The sequence below is a fragment of the Crassostrea angulata genome, chromosome 5, assembly GCF_025612915.1.
Source record: "Crassostrea angulata isolate pt1a10 chromosome 5, ASM2561291v2, whole genome shotgun sequence".
Lineage (NCBI taxonomy): Eukaryota > Metazoa > Mollusca > Bivalvia > Ostreida > Ostreidae > Magallana > Magallana angulata.
Genome location: NC_069115.1, coordinates 2,738,461 through 2,762,455, shown reverse-complemented (window position 1 = coordinate 2,762,455; position 23,995 = coordinate 2,738,461). Strand labels below are relative to the sequence as shown.

The following is a 23,995-nucleotide window of genomic DNA, read 5'->3' as shown; positions in this document are numbered from 1 at the left end:
GGGCAACTACTCTAATTTTAAAGAATTTCAAAGGGCAACTACTCCAAATACTTTAAGAACTTACGGCATGCGGTTTATGTATTAAATACTATGAAATGTCGAAATGAGTAAGCGAAGCGTCGACCAATGACGGCCATATTGCCTAATATTATTTCTCACAAGAACAAATATAGAGATATATGAGGCAATCACGTGCTACGTTTAAACCAATGAAAATGTGACATATCAGTCCAAGGGAAAACAATTGTTAATACAAGGTTATTTTCTCAACATGAATTCAAAAAAAAAATATTTCATTTGATAAATAAGAAATTGTAGAGGGCTACATTACTGCACCCATGAATGCATTATGTACATGTAATTAGTAGTTGATTTTACCACATCTTTATTCTAAAAAATATCAATAATTTACCATATCAAACTAAAAATTACATATAACACATGAGAGTGTATACATGTAAGAAATATTATACCTTCATAGATCAATGAAGATAAACAAAGAGTAAGCTAAACTTATCGTCCATTTATTATAAGAACTCGTTTATAACATTAATATTTTACAAAACACGTGTCAAGTCATTTCCTCCCGATCACCTGTGATCCGCCGGTGTTCAGGCTGAAAATATAAAATAAACAGCGCAGTTAGCGATCTTTTCATACTGGTCGTTACCTCTGTAAAAAAAAGTGTACCAAAATGTATACGTAGTTGTTAACATTTAAGACGATAATTTTCAAAAATGTCCTACGAATTTTGAAGGGCTCAACAGATCTTTACGACTTGCACAACTAAAGGTGAGTTAAACAATTAGAAATATCCGTGCACAGTAAATATATATTGCCTCCGTACTATCGATTTTGAATAGGCTTAAATGTAGATGATATAAATGTAGTACATGTCAAAAACAAAGATCATCTTCATGCGAAGATGAAGACATTTTTCAAAGCGGGATTTCGAGGAATAGTTTTGTTAACCAGAGAATCCTAGTGTAAATTTCGGTAATTTTACAATAAATATTTTATAACTTTCATATTTCCAAATAAAGGGAGGTCCAGACCTCCACCCCCACGCCCTCTATTAGATCCACGCGTATCTTTTCTTACAAAATAGCTACATACATACACGTATACCTAAATTGACAGATGTAGTTATGGTGGCCACTACACGGCGCATCCTTCCAGAACGTATCCGTGCTGTTAGGGGCGAATCCTACCGTCATGCAGTTCTCCGCCGACTTCCCGTCGGGACTTCCGGGGGCCCAGTTGGTGAAGCCGCTGATCTGTTCATTAGTCTCCTCCCATCGCCACACCCCCTCAATCCCGAAGTCGTTACCCCCAGTCCAAAACCCGATCATGCCGATAGCTGGACGGTGCGGTGATTGAAATGAATGAAGAACGATTATAAAGGATGACGAGAGACAGAAATTATTAAAATAAAGATTAACCTACAGTTTAGGATTTCCTGTCGGATTTTGAAATCCTATTGGAGTTGAGTTCAAATCCTTCGCGGATTATAAAGCGTAAATTGTCCCAACCCAGGTTATACGAGTATAACTTGGGTAGACATTGAATTTATTTCTTAAATAATGTGCGTCATGTCAATTAATTAACACAAGCTGTTGATGCATTCTATAATTTCACATTATCTTGATATGCAAACTATTCTGCTTTCTTGGACAGACTGCATACTTCAACTGGTTGGATATTTCAGAACCTTAGCTATTGGGTTTATCTGCTAACGTAACTTATCATAACCTAGCATAGTTATTGGGTTTATATGCTAACTTCGACTGGCCAGGCCTCAGGATCATGAAGGAATTTCAGTTTAAGTCAAAATTTCAGTCAGCCATAAAATTATTGTTTATCATAAAAAGACGCTTAAAATTTGTAATTAACAAATTATATCAAGCCAATTTTAGTAGCATTTCAATTTTGTCAGTGTTTTCAATCTAGAGACATTAAAATAATGTACAATTTTTTTTACTTAAGTCTAAGATTGCTTCATGATCCTGAGGACAGAACCTAAGCTATAGAGTTTATCTGCTTACATGGACTGGCCAGGACCTTAGTTATAGAGTTTATCTGCTTACTTGGACTGGCCAGGACCTTGGCTATAGAGTTTATCTGCTTACTTGGACTGGCCAGGACCTTGGCTATAGAGTTTATCTGCTTACTTGGACTGGCCAGGACCTTAGTTATAGAGTTTATCTGCTTACTTGGACTAACCAGGACCTTAGTTATAGAGTTTATCAGCTTACATGGACTGGCCAGGACCTTAGTTATAGAGTCTATCTGCTTACATGGACTGGCCAGGACCTTAGTTATAGAGTTTATCTGCTTACATGGACTGGCCAGGACCTTAGTTATAGAGTTTATCTGCTTACTTGGACTGGTCAGGACCCTGGCTGTAAAGTTTATCTGCTTACTTGGACTGGCCAGGACCTTGGCTATAGAGTTTATCTGCTAATTTAGACTGGCCAGGACCTTAGCTATAGAGTTTATCTGCTTACTTGGACTGGCCAGGACCTAAGCTATAGAGTTTATCTGCTTACTTGGACTGGCCAGGACCTTGGCTATAGAGTTTATCTGCTTACTTGGACTGGCCAGGACCTTAGCTTTAGAGTTTATCTGCTTACTTGGACTGGCCAGGACCTTGGCTATAGAGTTTATCTGCTTACTTGGACTGGCCAGGACCTTAGCTATAGAGTTTATCTGCTTACTTGGACGGGCCATGACCTTGGCTATAGAGTTTATCTGCTTACTTGGACTGGCCAGGACCTTGGCTTTAGAGTTTATCTGCTTACTTGTACAGGCCATGACCTTAGTTATAGAGTTTATCTGCTTACATGGACTGGCCAGGACCTTAGTTATAGAGTTTATCTGCTTACTTGGACTGGCCAGGACCTTAGCTATAAAGGTTATCTGCTTACTTAGACTGGCCATGACCTTGGCTATAGAGTTTATCTGCTTACTTGGACTGGCTAGGACCTTAGTTATAAAGTTTATCTGCTTACTTAGACTGGCCATGACCTTGGCTATAGAGTTTATCAGCTTACTTGGACTGGCCAGGACCTTGGCTGGGGCTATAGAGTTTATCTGCTTATTTGGACTGGCCAGGACCTTGGCTATAGAGTTTATCTGCTTACTTGGACTGGCCAGGACCTTGGCTATAGAGTTTATCTGCTTACTTGGACTGGCCAGGACCTTAGCTTTAGAGTTTATCTGCTTACATGGACTGGCCATGACCTTAGCTATAGAGTTTATCTGCTTACTTGGACTGGCCAGGACCTTAGTTATAGAGTTTATCTGCTTACTTGGACTGGCCAGGACCTTTGCTATAGAGTTTATCAGCTTACTTGGACTGGCCAGGACCTTGGCTATAGAGTTTATCTGCTTACTTGGACTGGCCAGGACCTTGGCTATAGAGTTTATCTGCTTACTTGGACTGGCCAGGACCTTGGCTATAGAGTTTATCAGCTTACTTGGACTGGCCAGGACCTTGGCTATAGAGTTTATCTGCTTACTTGGACTGGCCAGGACCTTGGCTATAGAGTTTATCAGCTTACTTGGACTGGCCAGGACCTTGGCTATAGAGTTTATCTGCTTACTTGGACTGGCCAGGACCTTGGCTATAGAGTTTATCTGCTAATTTAGACTGGCCAGGACCTTAGCTATAGAGTTTATCTGCTTACTTGGACTGGCCAGGACCTAAGCTATAGAGTTTATCTGCTTACTTGGACTGGCCAGGACCTTGGCTATAGAGTTTATCTGCTTACTTGGACTGGCCAGGACCTTAGCTTTAGAGTTTATCTGCTTACTTGTACAGGCCATGACCTTAGTTATAGAGTTTATCTGCTTACATGGACTGGCCAGGACCTTAGTAATAGAGTTTATCTGCTTACTTGGACTGGCCAGGACCTTAGCTATAAAGTTTATCTGCTTACTTAGACTGGCCATGACCTTGGCTATAGAGTTTATCTGCTTACTTGGACTGGCTAGGACCTTAGTTATAAAGTTTATCTGCTTACTTAGACTGGCCATGACCTTGGCTATAGAGTTTATCAGCTTACTTGGACTGGCCAGGACCTTGGCTGGGGCTATAGAGTTTATCTGCTTACTTGGACTGGCCAGGACCTTGGCTATAGAGTTTATCTGCTTACTTGGACTGGCCAGGACCTTGGCTATAGAGTGTATCTGCTTACTTAGACTGGCCTGGACCTTTGCTATAGAGTTTATCTGCTTACTTGGACTGGCCAGGACCTTAGTTATAGAGTTTATCTGCTTACTTGGACTGGCCAGGACCTTTGCTATAGAGTTTATCAGCTTACTTGGACTGGCCAGGACCTTGGCTATAGAGTTTATCTGCTTACTTGGACTGGCCAGGACCTTGGCTATAGAGTTTATCTGCTTACTTGGACTGGCCAGGACCTTTGCTATAGAGTTTATCAGCTTACTTGGACTGGCCAGGACCTTGGCTATAGAGTTTATCTGCTTACTTGGACTGGCCAGGACCTTGGCTATAGAGTTTATCAGCTTACTTGGACTGGCCAGGACCTTGGCTATAGAGTTTATCTGCTTACTTGGACTGGCCAGGACTGGCCAGGACTGGCCAGGACCTTTGCTATAGAGTTTATCAGCTTACTTGGACTGGCCAGGACCTTGGCTGGGGCTATAGAGTTTATCTGCTTACTTGGACTGGCCAGGACCTTGGCTATAGAGTTTATCTGCTTACTTGGACTGGCCAGGACCTTGGCTATAGAGTTTATCTGCTTACTTGGACTGGCCAGGACCTTGGCTATAGAGTTTTTCTGCTTACTTGGACTGGCCAGGACCTTTGCTATAGAGTTTATCAGCTTACTTGGACTGGCCAGGACCTTGGCTGGGGCTATAGAGTTTATCTGCTTACTTGGACTGGCCAGGACCTTAGTTATAGAGTTAATCAGCTTACTTGGACTGGCCAGGACCTTGGCTATAGAGTTTATCAGCTTACTTGGACTGGCCAGGACCTTAGTTATAGAGTTAATCAGCTTACTTGGACTGGCCAGGACCTTCGCAATAAAGTTTATCTGCTTACTTGGACTGGCCAGGACCTTAGCTTTAGAGTTTATCTGCTTACATGGACTGGCCAGGACCTTAGCTTTAGAGTTTATCAGCTTACTTGGACTGGCCATGACCTTAGTTATAGAGTTAATCAGCTTACTTGGACTGGCCAGGACCTTGGCTATAGAGTTTTTCTGCTTACTTCGACTGGCCAGGACCTTCGCTATAGAGTTTATCTGCTAACTTAGACTGGCCATGACCTTAGCTATAGAGTTTATCTGCTTACTTGGACTGGCCAGGACCTTGGCTATGGTGTTGATCTGCGCCATCTTGTCGTAGCTATCGATCGTCACCAGGACGGACTCGTTGTTGTGCTTGCAGCTTTTCTGTGAAGTTAGATGAATAGTTTAGATAGAAAAAGAGAGAGATAGAGAGAAAGAGCAAGAGAGAGAGAGAGAGAGAGAGAGATCGTACTGCAGCATCAATCCAGGAAAGGCGACCTTTCGCAAACATCAGACAGTCGTCCGAGACGGCCAGCCAGCCCCGGGGACAGGCGGAATACACCCCCACAGCCAAAACTGTCAACACATTATACCATGTGAAATGTAACAATATATTACATTATGCGTGATGAAAAAACAAATTACACTGTATGTAATGTAACAACAAATTACACCGTGTATTGTAACATAAAAATGCATCGTGTATGATGTTTAAATAGAACACACTCTGTGTAATATATAGAGAATAATACATACCCTTTTCCATATCACAGCTTGTATCAGCCCGAGACTCCAATATCAGCCCGAGGGCCGAAGGCCCGAGGGATGATATTGGTCGAGGGCTGATACAAGCTGTGATATGGAAAAGGGTATCTATTATTATATTTAATACATACTTAGTAATAAATTTAAAAAGAAAACCCATCAACTTGAACAAATTGATTATTCATATCATTTGAAAAAAGTCTGGACATGTACATGTATTTAATAAAAAATATGAGTTCTTCTTGTTTTAACAAACATGAAGCTACAGAACGGAATTTCATCAGGATTAAAAGTTGACGGCTTTAAAACATTTGCTAGCATTTGAAGTTTTCAACTGCACTTAAAAATGTCGATTGTAACTGAAAATTTTTTATTTTTCGTCTGTAAACATGCACAAATGCCGTAGCCAGAAAAGGCAGAGGGGTACCGCAAGGGGTGTGATACGGATCCGCATCAGCCCTGGAGGGCTGATAACCTGTATCAGCCCCGGAGGCCGATACGGATTTTGTGATGTCATCTGTATCACATATGCAAAAAACCTGTATTTATTACTAAGTATGTAATAAAACAATGTAATGCAACATCAGATTACATCGTGTTATGTACCAACTGATTAAACAGTGTATAATGTAACAAATTACATCGTTTTAGGTGTAACAACAAATTACACCGTGTATAATGTAGCACAAATTACACCAAATTAAGTATGTACGCTGTTTCACGTTACATGTAATTAACAGCATAACTGTTAAAATAGCAATGTGAATAATCTAACCACAAATTGTGAGTTACATAGAAGTTTCACTATGCCGTCGTGTTTAATGAAGAAAGTAACATAAAACAGTCCTCAGTATTTACTGTCAACAAATAACAATTCATATAAAACTATTATCACTGTCAATAAATAACAATTCATAAAATATCATATCCATATTTACAGGCTAAGAGGACGATATCAAGTCTATTTTCCCCCAAGCGAAGCCGAGGGAAGTAGTTGCTGTCGAGGGGAACAATAAACTTTCTATCGTTTAAAACACTGATAATAAAAATCAATTAATGAGCATGTTTGATTATGTTGAATGTTACATTATTCGCCGTTAATATATTACAGGTCATATAATGTGACACGTTTTATGTAACAAAATAACTTTCAATGATTAACAATATGTACAACGTAAATATGTATCATGTAACATAATCATTATAAACAACTAGAGCAGAGCTCGTGGCAAAGCCCCGAGTAGGTCTTCCGTTGTTGCTGCGAGTTGAAAATATATGTTACGATTATAATGACTATACTTTCAGTTCTGCTTTTGTTATAAAAATGTGTTGTAATTGAAAGTCTGTATATAAAACGTGTTTTGAAAAAAGAAAGGAAGAAAATATTTTAGGAAAACTATTCGTCGAGCAGAGTTTATGTAATCGTTTCAAACATTGTTTAAAAAATGAGATCATGTTTAATGGCGAGTTAAATTTTCAAAGGGTAGCAAGCATTGTTATAAACATTAAACAGTATGTACTTATGATTCATGTCAGGAATTGTATTTCTTTTTTAAACTGAACTCGCCTACAAAACACGTAAACTTTTCTCAAAGATAACTTCTATATTAAAATATTTCTAAATTTTAGAAGACTATGTGCAAGTTTAGAATTGCGTGCTGACAAAATTTACAGACCCTAAAACGTACTACTACACCAAAAAAGCGTGCGGCCAACGTGCGAGAAACGTTTCGTGTAAACCTTTTAGAGTTTCATGTAAACCGTTTAGCGTTTCGGGCAAAGCGTGTAAATCGTTTCGAGCAAAGCGTGCGAGAACCGTTTGAAACGTTCATCAGATTTCATTCGGAACTCTCTGACAAGTTAATTGTTTCAAAATGGCGCGCGTGTTTTACATTACTTTAACAAAATTGAACGAATTTTTAACAAACAAAAGAAAGGTATATGTATTAAAAGACGACTAGTTACAGAGTACATGTATATTTAACGTTTTCATGCGATGTTTCAGTACTGAAACAATATTAAAATTCGCTATACATAAAAAATATTAAATACAGTTAGCGAAACATGATTTCTATTGGAACAAACCTAAATCAACTTTAACTTGCACGATCATGTTTTGATAAGCATGTATTTTTATTATCTATTTACATCGATAACTCTTACTGAGACCATTCGGCTGTGTACAAGCAGCACACATAACCTCGGACATCGGGCGAGACCTGCACCTGGCTGAACCTGTCAATCAAACTCTGTGTATTTGTTTTCATTGGATGGTCAGGCGTCTCTCTTTTGTCAAAAGCCAATGGAAAATTAATGAATTTGATCAGAAATTGATAAAGCACACAATTTAAATGATAGAAAATTTATTAATTATTTGAACAAAATTAAATGTAAACATTGAAAGGAAATAAAAAAAATAATTATTATGGGAATCTATACGCATGGTACTCAATTAAAATAGATTATATTATGATTTTATTATTTTATGTAGTAAAATCACCCTTCCAACTGTTACTCAATTACATAACAATTGTTGACCTGGGGCTATAAATGTTCTGAGCTGTGTGCGCTGAAGCGGCACAAGATTCTCGATCGCATGCGGCAATTGAATTAACACAGACTGGCCGAATAAACAAAGGGGTGGGAAAGTGAAACAAAATGTTACACATAAGAAGAAACCACCAAAAATGTTTTTCGACAGATCTTGATATCTTTTCTCCAATTAAAAAAAAATCCAGCGCGAGCACCTGTCAGCGGGGCGGGAGGAGTGGGGGGGGGGGGCAGCAATGAGTTCGCTTCCACAATGAAACTACAGAAGTGATTAATATGTGACCGATAGAATCTAATCTAAAGTTGTTTAAACTCATGTGAATATTTTCTAAAATAATCATCGAATGCCTCAATTCAGGGCATTCCTTTATCGTGCTAGCACCTACCGCAAACATGTAACATGGAACTTTGATTATAATTTGATTTGATTTTTAAACTACCTTGTACGCTATCGTATAAATCAATGCTTAATCAACTGTAAAAGTAAAATAACTTTATCTTAAACCAATATAATAGTTGAAAACATAATAAAATAAAGTTGTGTCCGTGCAAAATATGAAACATAAACGCGTCATAAGGTACATGTAGAAAAACACGAACCGACCGCGGATCACTTAACCACTCGCGCCGGATCTCCTCAGCCATGTGCGAGGGATGATCATTATTTAAAGGTTTAATATTTGAGGGGGGTGGGGTGGGGGGTGTTGATTTAAAACATTAATTGTACAGTTTTTAAAGTAGTTTACATAAACCAACCAACCATTAGTTTATGTCTAACGATTTTTCCGATATGGAGTAATATCGTTCATTAATATTCATTTACACTCAAATATTTAATTAAATATATACAAGTAGGACAAACCTTTATAACATAAAATTAAAACAGTTCTTGTATATACGGCTATATTAACTTAAACACGTTCATATGCATGCAAGTGTAAGTCGCGGTGTGCGAATCTTGTGTACTAAATAACCGCTTACCGCTAGGTAATGCAGCCGTGGCTGATCTCCTCGGCCGTGGGCGAAGGATAGATTACGTAAAGGTACAACGCACAGAAACGCACAGCTCAGAAGCAAGGAAGATTTGAAAAGTTTGCAGTATAATGACCTTACTCTATCAAATAGAAGTTCTTTATTTTAAACTAAAAACCCACAATTGATCTTTGTCTATTATTGCTTTAGAGAATGACATTGCTTTTATTAATTAAATAAACTACATGTATTTCTTACTTGACATCCAATCGTTTAATCCACAAAAGATTTTGTGTAATCAAAACTAAAACAATTCTTGAGTTCGCGGCTAAATAAATTCATATATGAGAGACGCAACTCTCGTGTATTAGATAACCACTGACCGCTAGGTAGTCCAGCCGCGACCACGGTGACCGACTTTCTCGGCCGCGGGCGAGGGAGAGCTTACGTAATGGTACACACACAGCTCTGATTCAAGGTAGATTTTGAATGCATGATGTTTATATTAAAAAGGTAATGCATATATTTTTTCATTCCATATTTTGTGTTTTACTAGAAAAGAAAAAGAATGTTTTGTTTTCCAATTCCCGTTTTTAAGGATTGTGCACTATAAGAACTTAACAACGACTTAAACTCCTAAAAAAAACCATGTATTCTAAAAAAAAAAAATTTCTTATGAATTAATGCCTCCTGTATAAACCAGCATACTTTCTGCGGTAACTTCATGCCAGTTGTACGCACAAAGTCTTTCGTTAACTTGTCAAATAAAAACAGGTACATGCTAACATGTAAAGCTTTTTACACTCATACTACACAAACCACTTACAAAATAACATTGAAACGACCTTCATGAGATCCCAACAAACAACTTTTCCAGCAACAGCCATATCAAAATCCTAACCGTTTTTGAGTTATTAAGCAAAATTTTTTAGGGGCCATTGGCCCTTAATTTAAGGGGCCAGCCCCTTTTTATTGGTGTCAAATGAAAGCCCTTGTTATTTTGCACAACTTTTATTCTACATGTCTTTACAAAATTTTTTTCGTTCAAAAGATATAAAGGAAAACATGTCTAAATTTTTGCACTTTTTTGAATCCTGTTTTTTGACCCCCTACCTTTTCCTAAATAAAAAACGTAATCTAAAAACATAAACAGATGTGCACAACTACAATGTCTCTGTTATTCAAATTCGTTGGATTCCCATTCCCTGCTATCATAGTCTCGGAGCCTTTGTCTGGAAACAAAAGGCCCTAAAAAAATTTAAAAGGGGAATAACTCTTTAACGGAAAGGGAATTCTACATTTTATGAATTGCTTAAGATAGTGTTTTGTAAAGTACATTAGCCCTGAAAATTTGAGCAAAAACCGTTTAGAAATGAGCAAGATATGAAGCCTCAAAGTTCGCGTCTAGGAAACAAAAAAAAAAAAAGAAAAATAAGAATAATCTTAATTATTTTCCCGCACAATAATAGAAAGGTCTTCCGTTGGAAACGGAAGACCTTAATAACATTAGTTGTGTATTAAAGGACAAGGTCAAGATTTTGGTCAAAAATATCTTCTTTTTTTTATTTAAATGTGTACAATGTTTTAGTAAGGCATTTTTAATAGGCAAATACAATCTCAGGGTCATTCCTTGAGTTATAAGCAAGTTACAGAGCTAACTATTCCTTGCTATGTGAACAAAACTTTTGTTACATGTTTAATGTTGAAGTGAAAATTTATGTTTTAGACCTAAATGACTGTGTTAAATGTTATGAACTGTTTCATTCTGCTTCAAATGAATAAGACGATAGCAGAATTAGCTTGATAAAGATTTTTACTGATATATTAAACCTATGTAAACCAAAAAAGGGCACAGCCTTGTTTACATGACAAAGAACTGTGAGCCCTGTATCTTGCTTATAACTCTAATACTGACTCTTAAATTCCATTTGATCAATAGAAATAAACAGAAAAATATAATATGACCAAAATCGTGACCATGCCCCTTTAATGTGTATAATAAGACGCCTTATAACAATAAATCCAGACAAATGGGAAAATGTAATATGTAACAAGTTAAATGTAACATATTTAGAATATAAATGTGTATGTAAATATGTATCATGTAACATTATCATTGTAAACAATTACATTTAATGCATATTAATGTGTATAATAAGACACGTTATAACACTAAAATCCAGACAAATGGGAAAATGTAATATGTAACATTTTTAGAATACAGATACACTGATAAGAACACCCATACGTCTTTGTATACAGATTATTATAGTTACGGTGATATCACACAACTACCGACATTCATTGTTACATTCTCGCGTTTACATCTAATTGTCCGGGGTAGACAGAAAACACGTTTCTGTTTCGATGAACTACCATGTCGGATTGATTTATTATTACGCTTGCTGAAACAAAAGCGATACAAAGAAAAAATATCCCATTTCTAGTCAGTTTAAGAGAACATGCATATTTTAATGCTCCGTCAAATTTTTGAGATACAAGTATAAAAATAATCGGCATTACCTGACGTTATACACCCGGCATTTACATGTGTATTGTAATACGTTAATGTCAGGGCTGTGTTACATTAGTTTTATCTGGGATATACAACTGACATTTACATGAGTATTGTAATACGTTAATGTCAGGGCTGTGTTACATTGGTTCTATCTGGGATACATACGATATCTGAAATACACTCACCCCATGACAGTATGGTAAACACACTCACTACTCCCGCCATTGTTAGTTCTGACATCGAGATAAAGTAGGTCAGGCATTCCTTCTTGATTGACCAAGCACTGAATGTAATCTTAGAGTCGATCGGTCAGAAGCACTCTCAAATAAGAAACAACCTGAAATTTTGCGTAGGTCCCTTGGAAAGAAAAGTATTATACTAATTTTTTCCTCGATTTTTTTAGTGTTGTTACAGATTTATAGAAGCGTTGAGCTTTTCATCCTTTATAATTGTTGGTATTTCGGAAGAAATCGAGATTCATAATGTTGTTTTATCAATATGTCTTTGATAGCCGGTAAATAAGTCAATATTTTAACCTAACAATTAAAACCCACACCCACTACATCGTCTCCAAATGTTCTTTCATTTATTCTTGTCCATATATATACTAAACAAGAAAATATAATTAGGTGTGCAATGGCAAAAGTTTAGTAATATTTCTTTTTATGAATTTAAATATTGCTAGAAAGACTTTAAAATGTTACTCAATGTTAAGAAAATAATATAAATTCTCCTTCCTCCTTCTTAGAAGTCCGTTCTCTTCGTGATATTGTTGCATCGTAGTGCTATAAGTTCATTTACCTTTTCTTTTGCACAAACAACAATTTAAAGTATTTTGCTGAGATTCACAGTATGACTATTTATTACCAATAGAACACCACATTAAAAGGAAACAACGAGCAATGAATCGCAATACATCAACAGTGCTTTTATGGGCAAATCTCCTCTCATTCATATTATGTAAAAACATCTCAAAAGCACCATCTTCTTTGCAGATCTGAACACAGAATGCAGTAATCCTCCGCAAAACTGGCATGTCTTTGCTTAATATATTGCGCATGCTCGGCAAATCCTGGGCAAAAGGTAATCCTTTAACAAACCATCGGCGGCCCTCTATATCACCCCAGTTTCAATGTTTTTGAGATAGTTGTGTCCGCCACTAGTTGCCTGGTCCTCTGTGGTTATTTCCAACACACCGGGGACTGTGGACACGTGTTGTCTGGGGACATTGTCTCCGTCGTAGTCGAGTACTCCTGGGATATCTTCTATCTGAATGAAGATCAAAAACAGCTAACATCAAGCTTTATAATACTTTCATGTTAAATACTGAAATCTGATTGGTTTAGACACAGTTTATAATCCGTTCTATTACCCTCAACGTTAGCAACACACTTGGCAATCCCAACGAATTGTTACATGCGCGTAAATTATGCGCGTACGGTTCGCCGTAGAATTTACTTTATTTCTATATAAAAGCAGTAAAATTTTCTTTAAAAATAAGACATTCAGTATAATAAAATAAATAGTGTCTGTTTGGGAGGGTAACTGTTGAAATTGACACCCATCGAAAACATTGTCAACCTCCGCTTTGCGTCGGTTGACAATGGTTTTCTCGGGGTTTCAATTTCAACAGTTACTCTCCCAAACCGGCACTATTTATATAATAACATACGCCGTATTGCTAAAGAGTTACTGAAATAAAACACTTCAATCAATTAAATACACTTTTTGGAATTTTGCAGGAAAACCTTCTCTTGTGAGTAAATTATTAAAAAAAACAAGAGGCCCATGGGCCACATCGCTCACCTGAGGAACAATAGGTATGATAAAATCAGCTTAATGGAGTCATAATACAAACTATCTGGACAATGTACAATAATACATGTAGATCCTGTATAAATAAAATCCATTTTCCCCTGGATATTCTTATGTTTATAATCATTAGTCCCTTTTCTAACAAGATGATTTTATAGTCTTATCATATGTTGAGTATTGCAGTTCTCAAAATGATCCTTAACAATAGTTTATATATTAGATATAAACGTACATCAAACTATGAACCTTCTCGGGAGGCCAAAGAATTGTCCTGGGGCCAAAGTCTTAACAATTATAAAGAAACATCTGGCTGATTAGTTTCTGAGAAGATTTTTAAAGATTTGCCCTATATATTCCTTTGTTAAATTTTGACCCCCCCCATTGTGGCCCCACCCTACCCCTGGGGATCATGATTTTCACAACCATGAATCTACACTACCTGAGGATGCTTTCACACATGTTTCAGTTTTCCTGGCTGATTAGTTTCTGAGAAGAAGATTTTTAAAGATTTACTCTGTTTATTCCTATCTAAAACATCGACCTCCCATTGTGGCCCAAACCTACCCCCAGGGTTATGATTTTCACAAATTTGAATCTACACTACCTGAGGATGCTTCCACACAAGTTTCAGCTTTCCTGGCTAATTAGTTTCTGAGAAGAAGATTTTTAAAGATTTACTCTATTTAATCATATGTTAAACTTCGACCCCCCATTGTGGCCCCATTCTACCCCCAGGGGTTATTATTTTCACAACTTTGAATCAACACTACCTGAGGATGCTTCCAAAGAAGTTTCAGCATTGCCGGCTGATTAGTTTCTGAGAAGAAGATTTTTAAAGATTTACTCTATATATTCCTATGTTTAACTTCGATCCCCCATTGTGGCCCCACCCTTCCCCCGGGGGTCATGATTTTCACAACTATGAATTTACACTACCTGAGGATGCATCCACAAAAGTGTCAGCTTTCCCGGCTGATTAGTTTCTAAGAAGAAGATTTTTAAAGATTTACTCTATATATTCCTATTTTAAACTTCGATCCTTCATTGTGGCCCAACCCTACCTCCGGGGGCCATGATTTTCACAACCATGAATCTACACTACCTGAGGATGCCTTCACACAAGTTTCAGCTTTCCTGGCTGATTAGTTTCTGAGAAGAAGATTTTTAAAGATTTACTCTATATATTCCTATGTTAAACTTCGATCCCCCATTGTGGCCTCACCGTACCCCGGGGGTCATGATTTTCACAACTTTGAATCTACACTACCTGAGGATCCTTCCACACAAGTGTCAGCTTTCCTGGCCGATTAGTTTCTGAGAAGAAGATTTTTAAAGATTTATTCTATATATTCCTATGTAAAACTTCGATCCTTCATTGTGGCCCAACCCTACCTCCGGGGATCATGATTTTCACAACTTTGAATCTACATTACCTGATGATGCTTTCACACAAGTTTCAGCTTTCCTGGCTGATTAGTTTCTGAGGAGAAGATTTTTAAAGATTTACTCTATATATTCATTTGTTAAACTTCGACCCCCCATTGTGGCCCCACCCTCAGGTGAGCTAAAAAGGTTAAGTTTACAATACAATAAGTTGTTAAAGTTGGTTTCTGGAAGAACAGACTTTGAAAATTTTCTTAATAAATATTGACAAATATTTTACTTTTTTAAGCTTTAGTTTTTAAGATCTGTGTACAAACATAGAATTGTGAGCAAATCGCTGTATCTTGCTTATAATTCGAAGCTTAACACTCAAATATGGTTAGTAAATAGAAATTGTAAACAATTAAACACAAGAAACATGCACTACATGTATAACAAATAAAGAACACAATTTATTTTTTCGAAATGAATCATATATATATACATGTATATACCTACATATTTCCGTCAGCGATATCAAACTCTATTTAAACTGAATAAACTCGAAAAAATGCCGAGCATCTCAACAAAACCTATTGCATTAATCTACATGTACCATTACGCAAAAGATAATGCCGAATTACCGATAGAATGAATTGTATTTCAGTACCCGTCCCCTACATCCGATTTTGCTTAATTTGCGCAGGTAAACAGTTAACTGTTTGATTTACCGAAGTCTCTGTTTGATTTGATACGTAAAAATCACGAAATACAGACGATAGTTTCCAGGTTACAAAGCATAATGAGAACGAAACGAAAATCAGAACAAGCTAACACCAACGTCATGTGTGAAAACTGTCAACGCATTGAAATATTTAGCCTCAATTTACTTCACAAAATCGGCACCAATATATTTTGTATGTTTCAAAATTTCCCTTCATACGCGAACTGTTGCACAACAAGCAAATTCATCATAGTCAGATCGACCCTTTTTCGTATAATGTCATGGCTGCTTTAAACAAAGAACCTCGTTTTAGAAGTATGGAATCATTTTACCGGATGCCGAACCCGAAGCTATTAAACTGATTGAAACACGCATTTCCTTTATTATTATTTTCGTAATAACTCAGATTTGAAACAAAAATTCCACTTAATTTTTGCAATTTATATTTTCCTTCCCATAAGGATAATTTATGCTAAACTATGTTGAATTTGCCTCGGTAGTTCTTGAGAAGAAGATTTTTAAAAATGCACCCCCCTTTTTCTACAGTTTCAAGGTTTTCTCCGCTTTGAATACAGATCAAACTTTTATTTCTGCAATTTATATTCGCCCTCCCATAAGGATGATTTGTGCCAAATTTGGTTGAAATTGGATAAGCGGTTTTAGAGAAGAAGTTCAAAATGTAAAAAGTTTACAGACGGACAGACGGACAGACGGACAGACGGACGGACAGACGGACGACGGACAAAATGTGATCAGAATAGCTCACTTGAGGTTTCAGCTCAGGTGAGCTAAAAAGTAACGTATTTTGTTCTGGTTATTTAAAGGTATTGATAATTTGCATTCTATACATGTGATTTTGCAATGAAAGTTCATCAACATTTTAAAATAATGTAACGATTTTTGATGTATGATTGTTTATTTGTATTCATAAAATGCATTTTGTATTTATTAATGTATTTTAGTAACAACCGGAAGCATTGTTCATCATTATTATATGTCTAAAATGTATTTAATCTGTTGTATATCATTGTTTTACCTTGAAATTCATCCAATGTTTATCGTATGTTTTGTACTTTTATTTTCTCATACTTCCGGTTGCGGGAACTTATGTGTAGCTTTTACCTAATAGTCGACCAAATGGGTTGTACAACGTCACGTTAGGTTGTTTATATAAACGTGAGCATTTTAGTCGTTAGTCAGAGTTTTTAGAGTGGAGTTTTTGAAGTTGAGAAGTCAGATTATTTAAAAGTCGTTACCAGACAGTGTTTAACAAAGTCGTAACCAGACGAGCCCAATATGGCAAGGTAATTGAATTTGTGTATTTTAAGAAATTATTTATAGGAAAATTTACTCTAATTAAACTTTATTTGAATTTCGGGGATTTATTATAAAATCTAGCAAGTGACGCTGCGTAACTGGTTATTTATTGTTTCTTGTTTTGTTAATTGAAATTAAATATCATCAGAATATAATTATAAAACCTTTATTATCTGGTTGTTGATTTCTTTCAAAATAACCGCTACCAGGTTTACCAAGCATAAATTCGCTACCAGAATTTAATTATAAAAGACCAGATCAAATTTATCCTATCTTATACGAACTCATTAAGGCGAAAACGTTACAATAATGTAACTGAACCATGTGAGTGAGTCTGACACGTTAATTACAATATAGTTTAAGGTCAAGTATTCATATAGCTGTTGTGGTGTGTATTAAGCTAATACCACATGCAGTCTATCATGATTTACCTCATCACCACAGCACATGCGCTTGGCATCCCAGACCGTCTCCACCAAACACAGAAGGACACACCCCAGAAACGTAACAATCACTATGAAGACAAACACGTGCAGGTGAGAGAGTGTATCACAATCAACGTCCATCGGCGTACCGTCCCTGAAGGAAGCAGAAAATCATTCCTAACAGATGATTGGTCAATGTAAAATACAGACATCCATTGGTCAATGTAAAATACAGACAGATAATTGGTCGATTGAAAATACAACAGTCCATTGATAAATGTAAAATACAGACAGATGATTGGTCAATGTAAAATACAGACAGATAATTGGTCGATAGAAAATACAGACAGATCATTGGTCAATACAAAATACAAACAGATCATTAACCAATGGAAAATACAGACAGAACATTGGTCAATACAAAATACAGATAGACCATTGGTCAATGAAAATTTAACTACGTACAGATTATTGACTAATGGAACATACAATGGAAAAAAACTGCAAAGCGGTTTGTAAAAAAAAATCCGTTGACTGTTTCAAGTTACTTGTAAGTTATACGAGTAGGTAAAAGGTAGTAATAAAATTACCGATGATTTGATTTCTACAATTGAAATAACAAAATAAGACCCACTTCTTAATTATAACTGTTGATTTTGCAAATGAGGCTGTTAATTTTGTTTTAAGCTGGGCTGTTTCGTATTTCAGCATGTTTTTAAAAATAAGTTGTTCATTTTGCATTTACGTCTTTTTTATTCTTTCAGTCGCTCATATTAAATAATTAATGACATTGCAACCGCCGTTAAATTATATAAATCTATAATCATTCAATCGTTTTTCATATTTTAGTTATCTGCAATAACATAGAATCTAGTTACATGTAATCACATAAATTCTAGTTACCTGCAATCACACACGGTTCCGTTGAAGAAGCAGTTGTCAAGGTCAAATGTTTTTACATTATTAGAAATCGCCATAAATGACGTCATCGCAATCAAAATGGTCATTACCAGAAAAGCGGCATGGATGTTTAACTAAAACAAAGAACATATTATTACAGAAGTATGATAATTAGGCAACCACATCTTGATTTCTGTGACGCGTTTGGTCTTATACTGCATTTAGGGTAACATTTCTGTTTTACATCCATTGTACATGAAGAATTTTGTGTAACAAATATATTAGTCAGATTAAATAAGCATATCATTAAATGCGTGGTCATGTTACCAGTTTATATAAATCCCACATTCACGCCCAAATATCCGTTGCAGTCATGTTTCATCATTGAGGTTTCTCAGACTGTTTTCAGGTACAGGACATTACAAAAATGAAGTAAATTACTTTGACTGGAAGACCAGATGCATTGTGAAAACAATTAAATTAACACCCAGTTGAAAATTAACTACTTGGATGTACTTATTGAATAAAATCAACAATTTGATGAAATGCAAGAAATCTAACACCTTTAGATTTAATTGCAATAAGTAAAGGTGAATAATTTATTAATTAGAAGATGGCGTTTAAATGATATCACAGACATTCAACCTTACCAACCACTTCATCACATCTCTGTAGACGGACAATATCAGTCCCAGGAACCCGGATATTGCGAACTGAAAAATTGTCGAACATTTTGTCAGCATTGAATGTTTCTCAAAAGAAGAGGTCTTCAGATTTTATTTATCCCTTCATTAGCAATTCACAATTCAAAACAAAATGAATGCGTCTTAATTTACAATACAAATTGGCATAATGCTTAAACTGACAATTTTTTTTTTCAAAAACAGACATTTTAAAGACTTTATTCGCTAGTTTTCTTCTTGTATTAAACAAATCAACAAGATATTTTATTTAGAAAATTACATTATATAAATAGTGCCTGTTTGGGAGGGTAACAGTTGAAATTGACACCCCGAGAAAACCATTGTCAACCGACGCGAAGCGGAGGTTGACAATGGTTTTCGACGGGTGTCAATTTCAACTGTTATCCTCCCAAACAGGCACTATTAATTTTGTTATACTGAATGTCTTAATTTTTAAGAAAATTTTACTGCTTTTATATAGGAATAACGTGAATTCTACAGCGAACCGTACGCCCATAATTTTCGCGCATGTAACAATTTGTATTGTTAACCTTTCGTGTTAAATACTGAAATCTGATTGGTTCAGACGCAGTTCATAATCCGTTCTATTACCCTCAGCGTTAGCAACGCACTTAGCAACGGGTAACATTACAAATTGTTACATGCGCGAAAATTATGGGCGTACGGTTCGCTGTAGAATTCACGTTATTCCTATATAAAAGCAGTAAAATTTTCTTAAAAATTAAGACATTCAGTATAACAAAATAAATAGTGCTTCGCGTCGGTTGACAATGGTTTTCTCGGGGTGTCAATTTCAACTGTTACCCTCCCAAACAGGCACTATTTACATAATGTTACCCGTTGCTAAGTGCGTTGCTAACGCTGAGGGTAATAGAACGGATTATGAACTGCGTCTGAGCCAATCAGATTTCAGTATTTAACATGAAAGTATAACAATACAAATTGTGATTATTTGATATAGCATTTTTATAGGTGATATTGCATAAATCATGCATCCAAGACTAGATTAAACACTTGCATATTTTTTTTAATACATACTTCGCCTCAGACTTAATTTAGGTATTGTAAAAAGTACAATTTCATTCTCTACGCAGGATAGACAACTTTTACTGGTTCATAAGCAGCAACAAAATGCAAAGGCAGCTATTTGAGGATTTGAGCGATAAAGCATAAGCCGGGGGAAAAGAGTACAGGAGATGCTATGGAACGCAGAGTAAGGCTTTTTTATTAACTGGTACATTCTGCAAGAAAGCATTTTATAACATCAATTTATATTAACAAATCCAGATTTTGCAAAACCTAGATAATGTGACTTTGTGTTTTTATGACGGGATACCGGAGAAATATCTATCAGTTATATTTTGTATATTACGAGGTATCTGACGTGGTGAATGTGTGATAAAGCACCCCCCCCCCCCCCCAAAAAAAAAAAAGAACTACAGGAAACAATACAAGGAGAAATAAGATGGTGTAGAATTATTACCAACCATCACTGTAGGGAACACGAACACGTGACTGTACGCCCCCGTCTCCGGAAACACCGGCTCCGACAGTCCGAAACTGGCAAGGACGCCGATGATCAAATCTATAAAAGAGAAAACCAATGACGGTCTGTCACCGTTATATTGCTAAACGTCAGAAATTCAACACAGATCCGCCCGCGTAGATCGTAGATCGCTTCATACTGAATCCCTAGTGATCTACGTGAGCGGATCTAAGCGTCTCTTTATATAAAGAATAAAATTAATTGTCAATCATGACAATACAAATATATAGCTGTTCATGAAGAAAATATTACATAAGCACATAAGCTTCACGGTTTATAAAGCGTAAACTGCCCCAAACCATTTTATATCGTATAAAACAAATAAATATTGAATTCATTCCTTAAATAATTACACAATGTTGATTTAACAGCTTAGCGGTTCTTCAGACTATAACACTCTGTCTCTTTGAAATCACACACACAGAGTCCGAAAAGTGACAATCACTAATTGAATAAATAACTTTCATAAAATTAAACTGGGAGAAAATACTACAAAACAAATGTTGAATTTAGAAAGTAAAGTTCAAAATAAAGTTATAAATGAACAGTGAATCTCGCACTGTGATAGATGCTTAGAGACTCTCTGTGCTTGTTAGGACCCCCCCCCCCCCCCTCAACGCACGCTCCCAGAACCGTGTTGACGGAACAATAAGGGCATCGGATTTGAATATGATGTTTTAAAACTCGGTGCTTTAAATTTCATTACAGGATGATAAACAGTTACTTGAGTCGCAATGTTTTTGATGTATTGTATAAATCATGGTATTATTAATTTTAAAAATGATAACATTTCGACGGATAGAAGATCAAACAGTTGTTTTTTATTCCTAATAACCATTCTGAGTTCGTACGATTAAAATTTATCAATTAACCCTTGACCATATTGATCTCTGATATGGCAATTAAATTCTCTGTCTGTCTGTCTGTCTGTCTGTCTGTCTGTCTGTCTCTCTCTCTCTCTCTCTCTCTCTCTCTCTCTCTCTCTCTCTCTCTCTCTCTCTCTCTCTCTCTCTCTCTCTCTCTCTCTCTCTCTTACCCCCGACCAGTAAACTCCCAGATAACATTCCAGATATCAACTTGTCCTTGTTGTTTCTGTAAAACTTGCGCATTTTCACACCGACTTTATCATTTTTTTAAATGTTGACTTTAAAACATCCAAGCGATTTTGTAATGTAAATTTAATCGTGGTATATATCCCACTGCATGATCAAATAACAATGTCATTTCTTAAATCACGGGGCCGCGATAAAAGGTGTAGTGAAACAGCTGAGGGAGTTTGAAAAGCCTTTTTCTATTGTGATTTAAGTGCAAGAAAATTTACCGGTGAATGGTGAATGATTACACAGGGTTTAAGAGTGTTTGTTTAAACCACGTAGGCGGCCTCTGCTCGTCTACTGCGGTATACTGACCAATACACATTGTATACTGAGCAATAAATCTATGGGATTTCTCTCTAATTTTATTTTTGTTTAGGATTATGGAATTAAAATTGATAGAACAAATTTAAGGGATTAATGAACTGTTTGTTGTGTTTTTCAATTTTCGCCCTAAAACTTCATTAAAAAAATAAATAAGAATTCGCACTTTCATTTTTAACTCCTGAGGTGATTTTTCCTATACATGTACATTAAGTAGAAACAAATGAGAGGTGTATAAGTATACATCTACCACAAACAACGCCATGTACACACCATAACATTTTAATGTCACAATAGGCAAATCAAAATTAGGGGAAAATAAATTGGTACCAACGCGAATACTTTTATTAGAGTGTTTAAAAACAATGAAGAGTGTAGATAAAGTTTGGAAAAATAGCGTCTGAAAATGAATGAGTTGATTCACCATGAATATTTTTTTATTTTTACTTACAAAACAATCAATATTGATTTCGAAAAGAAAGACAGCTTTTTCATTCTATGCAATCTTTTATGGCTAACATTTTTGCTGTTGAAGTGAGCTGGGTAGTCTACAAATATCCCACCAATGTGTCTTAAACTTTTAGATATGACATAAACTGTTGTTTAGGAAAAAAAAATCCAAACCTCTACGATAAAAAATTAGAACATTTCCAAAATCATTATACAGAGCTCTTGGTCAAAGGGAGGTATATTTAGTCTTAAAATGGCGACCACCATCTAGCCGCATTAGATGTGTGTTTCCTAATCTTGGGCGTTGACGAGGGGATAGAAAACACACAACTCGTTTGATAATGGTCTAATACTTACAACTTCACATGAAATATGCGTTGGACTCCCCTTCCCTGTCAAACAAAAATATTCATTGGACACCCCACCCCACGCGCTTGGAAAAAATTCTTGAGCCAAGTATGACTATCCTTTGGGGTTTTTGAACACATTCCTTCTGGAAACGGGGGAAGAAGGGGGGGGTATACGTAGCTGGTAACGGCTTTATTTTTTATGCGCAGGATATGTGAACTCAAAGCAACTGAATTTGTGCGTATTTTTGAAAGAGAAGAGAGTTGACTTTCATACTGTCGTACCGTATGCACAAATATTCCATGCAATTATCCATGTATCATTTGGTAAATGTGTTAACTACAGTATCTCGTTAATACATGTACATGTACTCATGTATGCTTGTCAAGAATTTATCAGGATACGGAGAGGACAAAAAACGAAAACTTACATAGATAACAAACTTATTCTGCTCGATTATAGGTAAACGTTCGCTCTTTGTTGTTCAATTGGGTTTTGTGTCGGGGGTTGGGTGTCCGCCACATTTTTTCAATTATTGGCAATTTTCCTCGTTGAATGAATGAATGTTTATTTCTCTCAAATCATATCAATGGTACATGAAGTAAAAAACCGAAATATTTACAAATTTACAAACGATACCCCTTTAATGATTTCTCCTGCTTCATGCCCTTCATCGCGCAGACCCTAGATCCACCCCCCCCCCCCCAAAAAAAAAAACACGTCATTAATCACGTGTCATACCTTGAAAACAGACCCGGAAGAACGAGCAAAAATACGCCATGTTGGACTAGCCACTACTGGCACTAGGGTGTGTATTTACCGACATAAACCATGTGAGACAACACTTATTCTGGACTAAAATGCTCCCAATATTCAATGTAAGGATTCTACGTCAAAGTTGATTTAAATATAGGTAACTGGGTCATGTACATTATGTCATGTATCCACTGACAATACATGTAGCATCGATTCTGAAAGTTTGGGGGAGAGGGACCTTACTGGACGAGCTAGTTTTAAACAGTTGCTAATCTTTGCTGTTCTAATCGGGATGGGGGGGGGGGGGACTGGTGACAAATAAAAAATAAATGTTTTAAAAATAAACATCATTCCATTCAATTTCTTTACATATTTCCAAACAGTTG

General features: G+C 36.3%; 2 protein-coding genes across 2 annotated transcripts; both read right to left on the bottom strand.

Moving 5' to 3' along the window:
- Positions 1–503: 503 nt before the first annotated feature.
- On the bottom strand, positions 504–12,128 carry LOC128182905 (perlucin-like protein). The gene is made up of 5 exons (XM_052851681.1): positions 12,030–12,128; positions 5,512–5,615; positions 5,324–5,423; positions 1,129–1,360; positions 504–616 (listed from the first exon to the last, which is right to left on the bottom strand). The coding sequence occupies exons 1-5, from the start codon at positions 12,082–12,084 to the stop codon at positions 577–579; spliced, it is 531 nt and encodes a 176-aa protein (XP_052707641.1). The 5' UTR covers positions 12,085–12,128; the 3' UTR covers positions 504–576.
- Positions 12,129–12,395: 267 nt separating this feature from the next.
- Positions 12,396–22,057, bottom strand: LOC128182900 (uncharacterized). Its single transcript, XM_052851676.1, has 6 exons — positions 21,674–22,057; positions 20,579–20,676; positions 19,038–19,100; positions 18,391–18,521; positions 17,494–17,641; positions 12,396–13,113 (listed from the first exon to the last, which is right to left on the bottom strand). The coding sequence occupies exons 1-6, from the start codon at positions 21,744–21,746 to the stop codon at positions 12,958–12,960; spliced, it is 669 nt and encodes a 222-aa protein (XP_052707636.1). The 5' UTR covers positions 21,747–22,057; the 3' UTR covers positions 12,396–12,957.
- Between the last annotated feature and the right edge of the window lie 1,938 nt (positions 22,058–23,995).

Bases quoted from the DNA above. Each gene is read 5' to 3' on its own strand.
- LOC128182905 (XM_052851681.1), bottom strand. From the start codon at position 12,084: ATGTCAGAACTAACAATGGCGGGAGTAGTGAGTGTGTTTACCATACTG. The intron at 1,361-5,323 runs GTAAGCAGATAA...CGCACCGTCCAG, and splicing joins CAAGGTCCTGGCCAGTCCAA to CTATCGGCATGATCGGGTTT. The intron at 617-1,128 runs GTATACGTGTAT...TTATATTTTCAG, and splicing joins AACTACATCTGTCAATTTAG to CCTGAACACCGGCGGATCAC.
- LOC128182900 (XM_052851676.1), bottom strand. From the start codon at position 21,746: ATGCGCAAGTTTTACAGAAACAACAAGGACAAGTTGATATCTGGAATG. The intron at 20,677-21,673 runs GTAAGAGAGAGA...TCTCTTTTATAG, and splicing joins TGGGAGTTTACTGGTCGGGG to ATTTGATCATCGGCGTCCTT. The intron at 18,522-19,037 runs GTAAGGTTGAAT...TCTTTGTTTTAG, and splicing joins GAGATGTGATGAAGTGGTTG to TTAAACATCCATGCCGCTTT.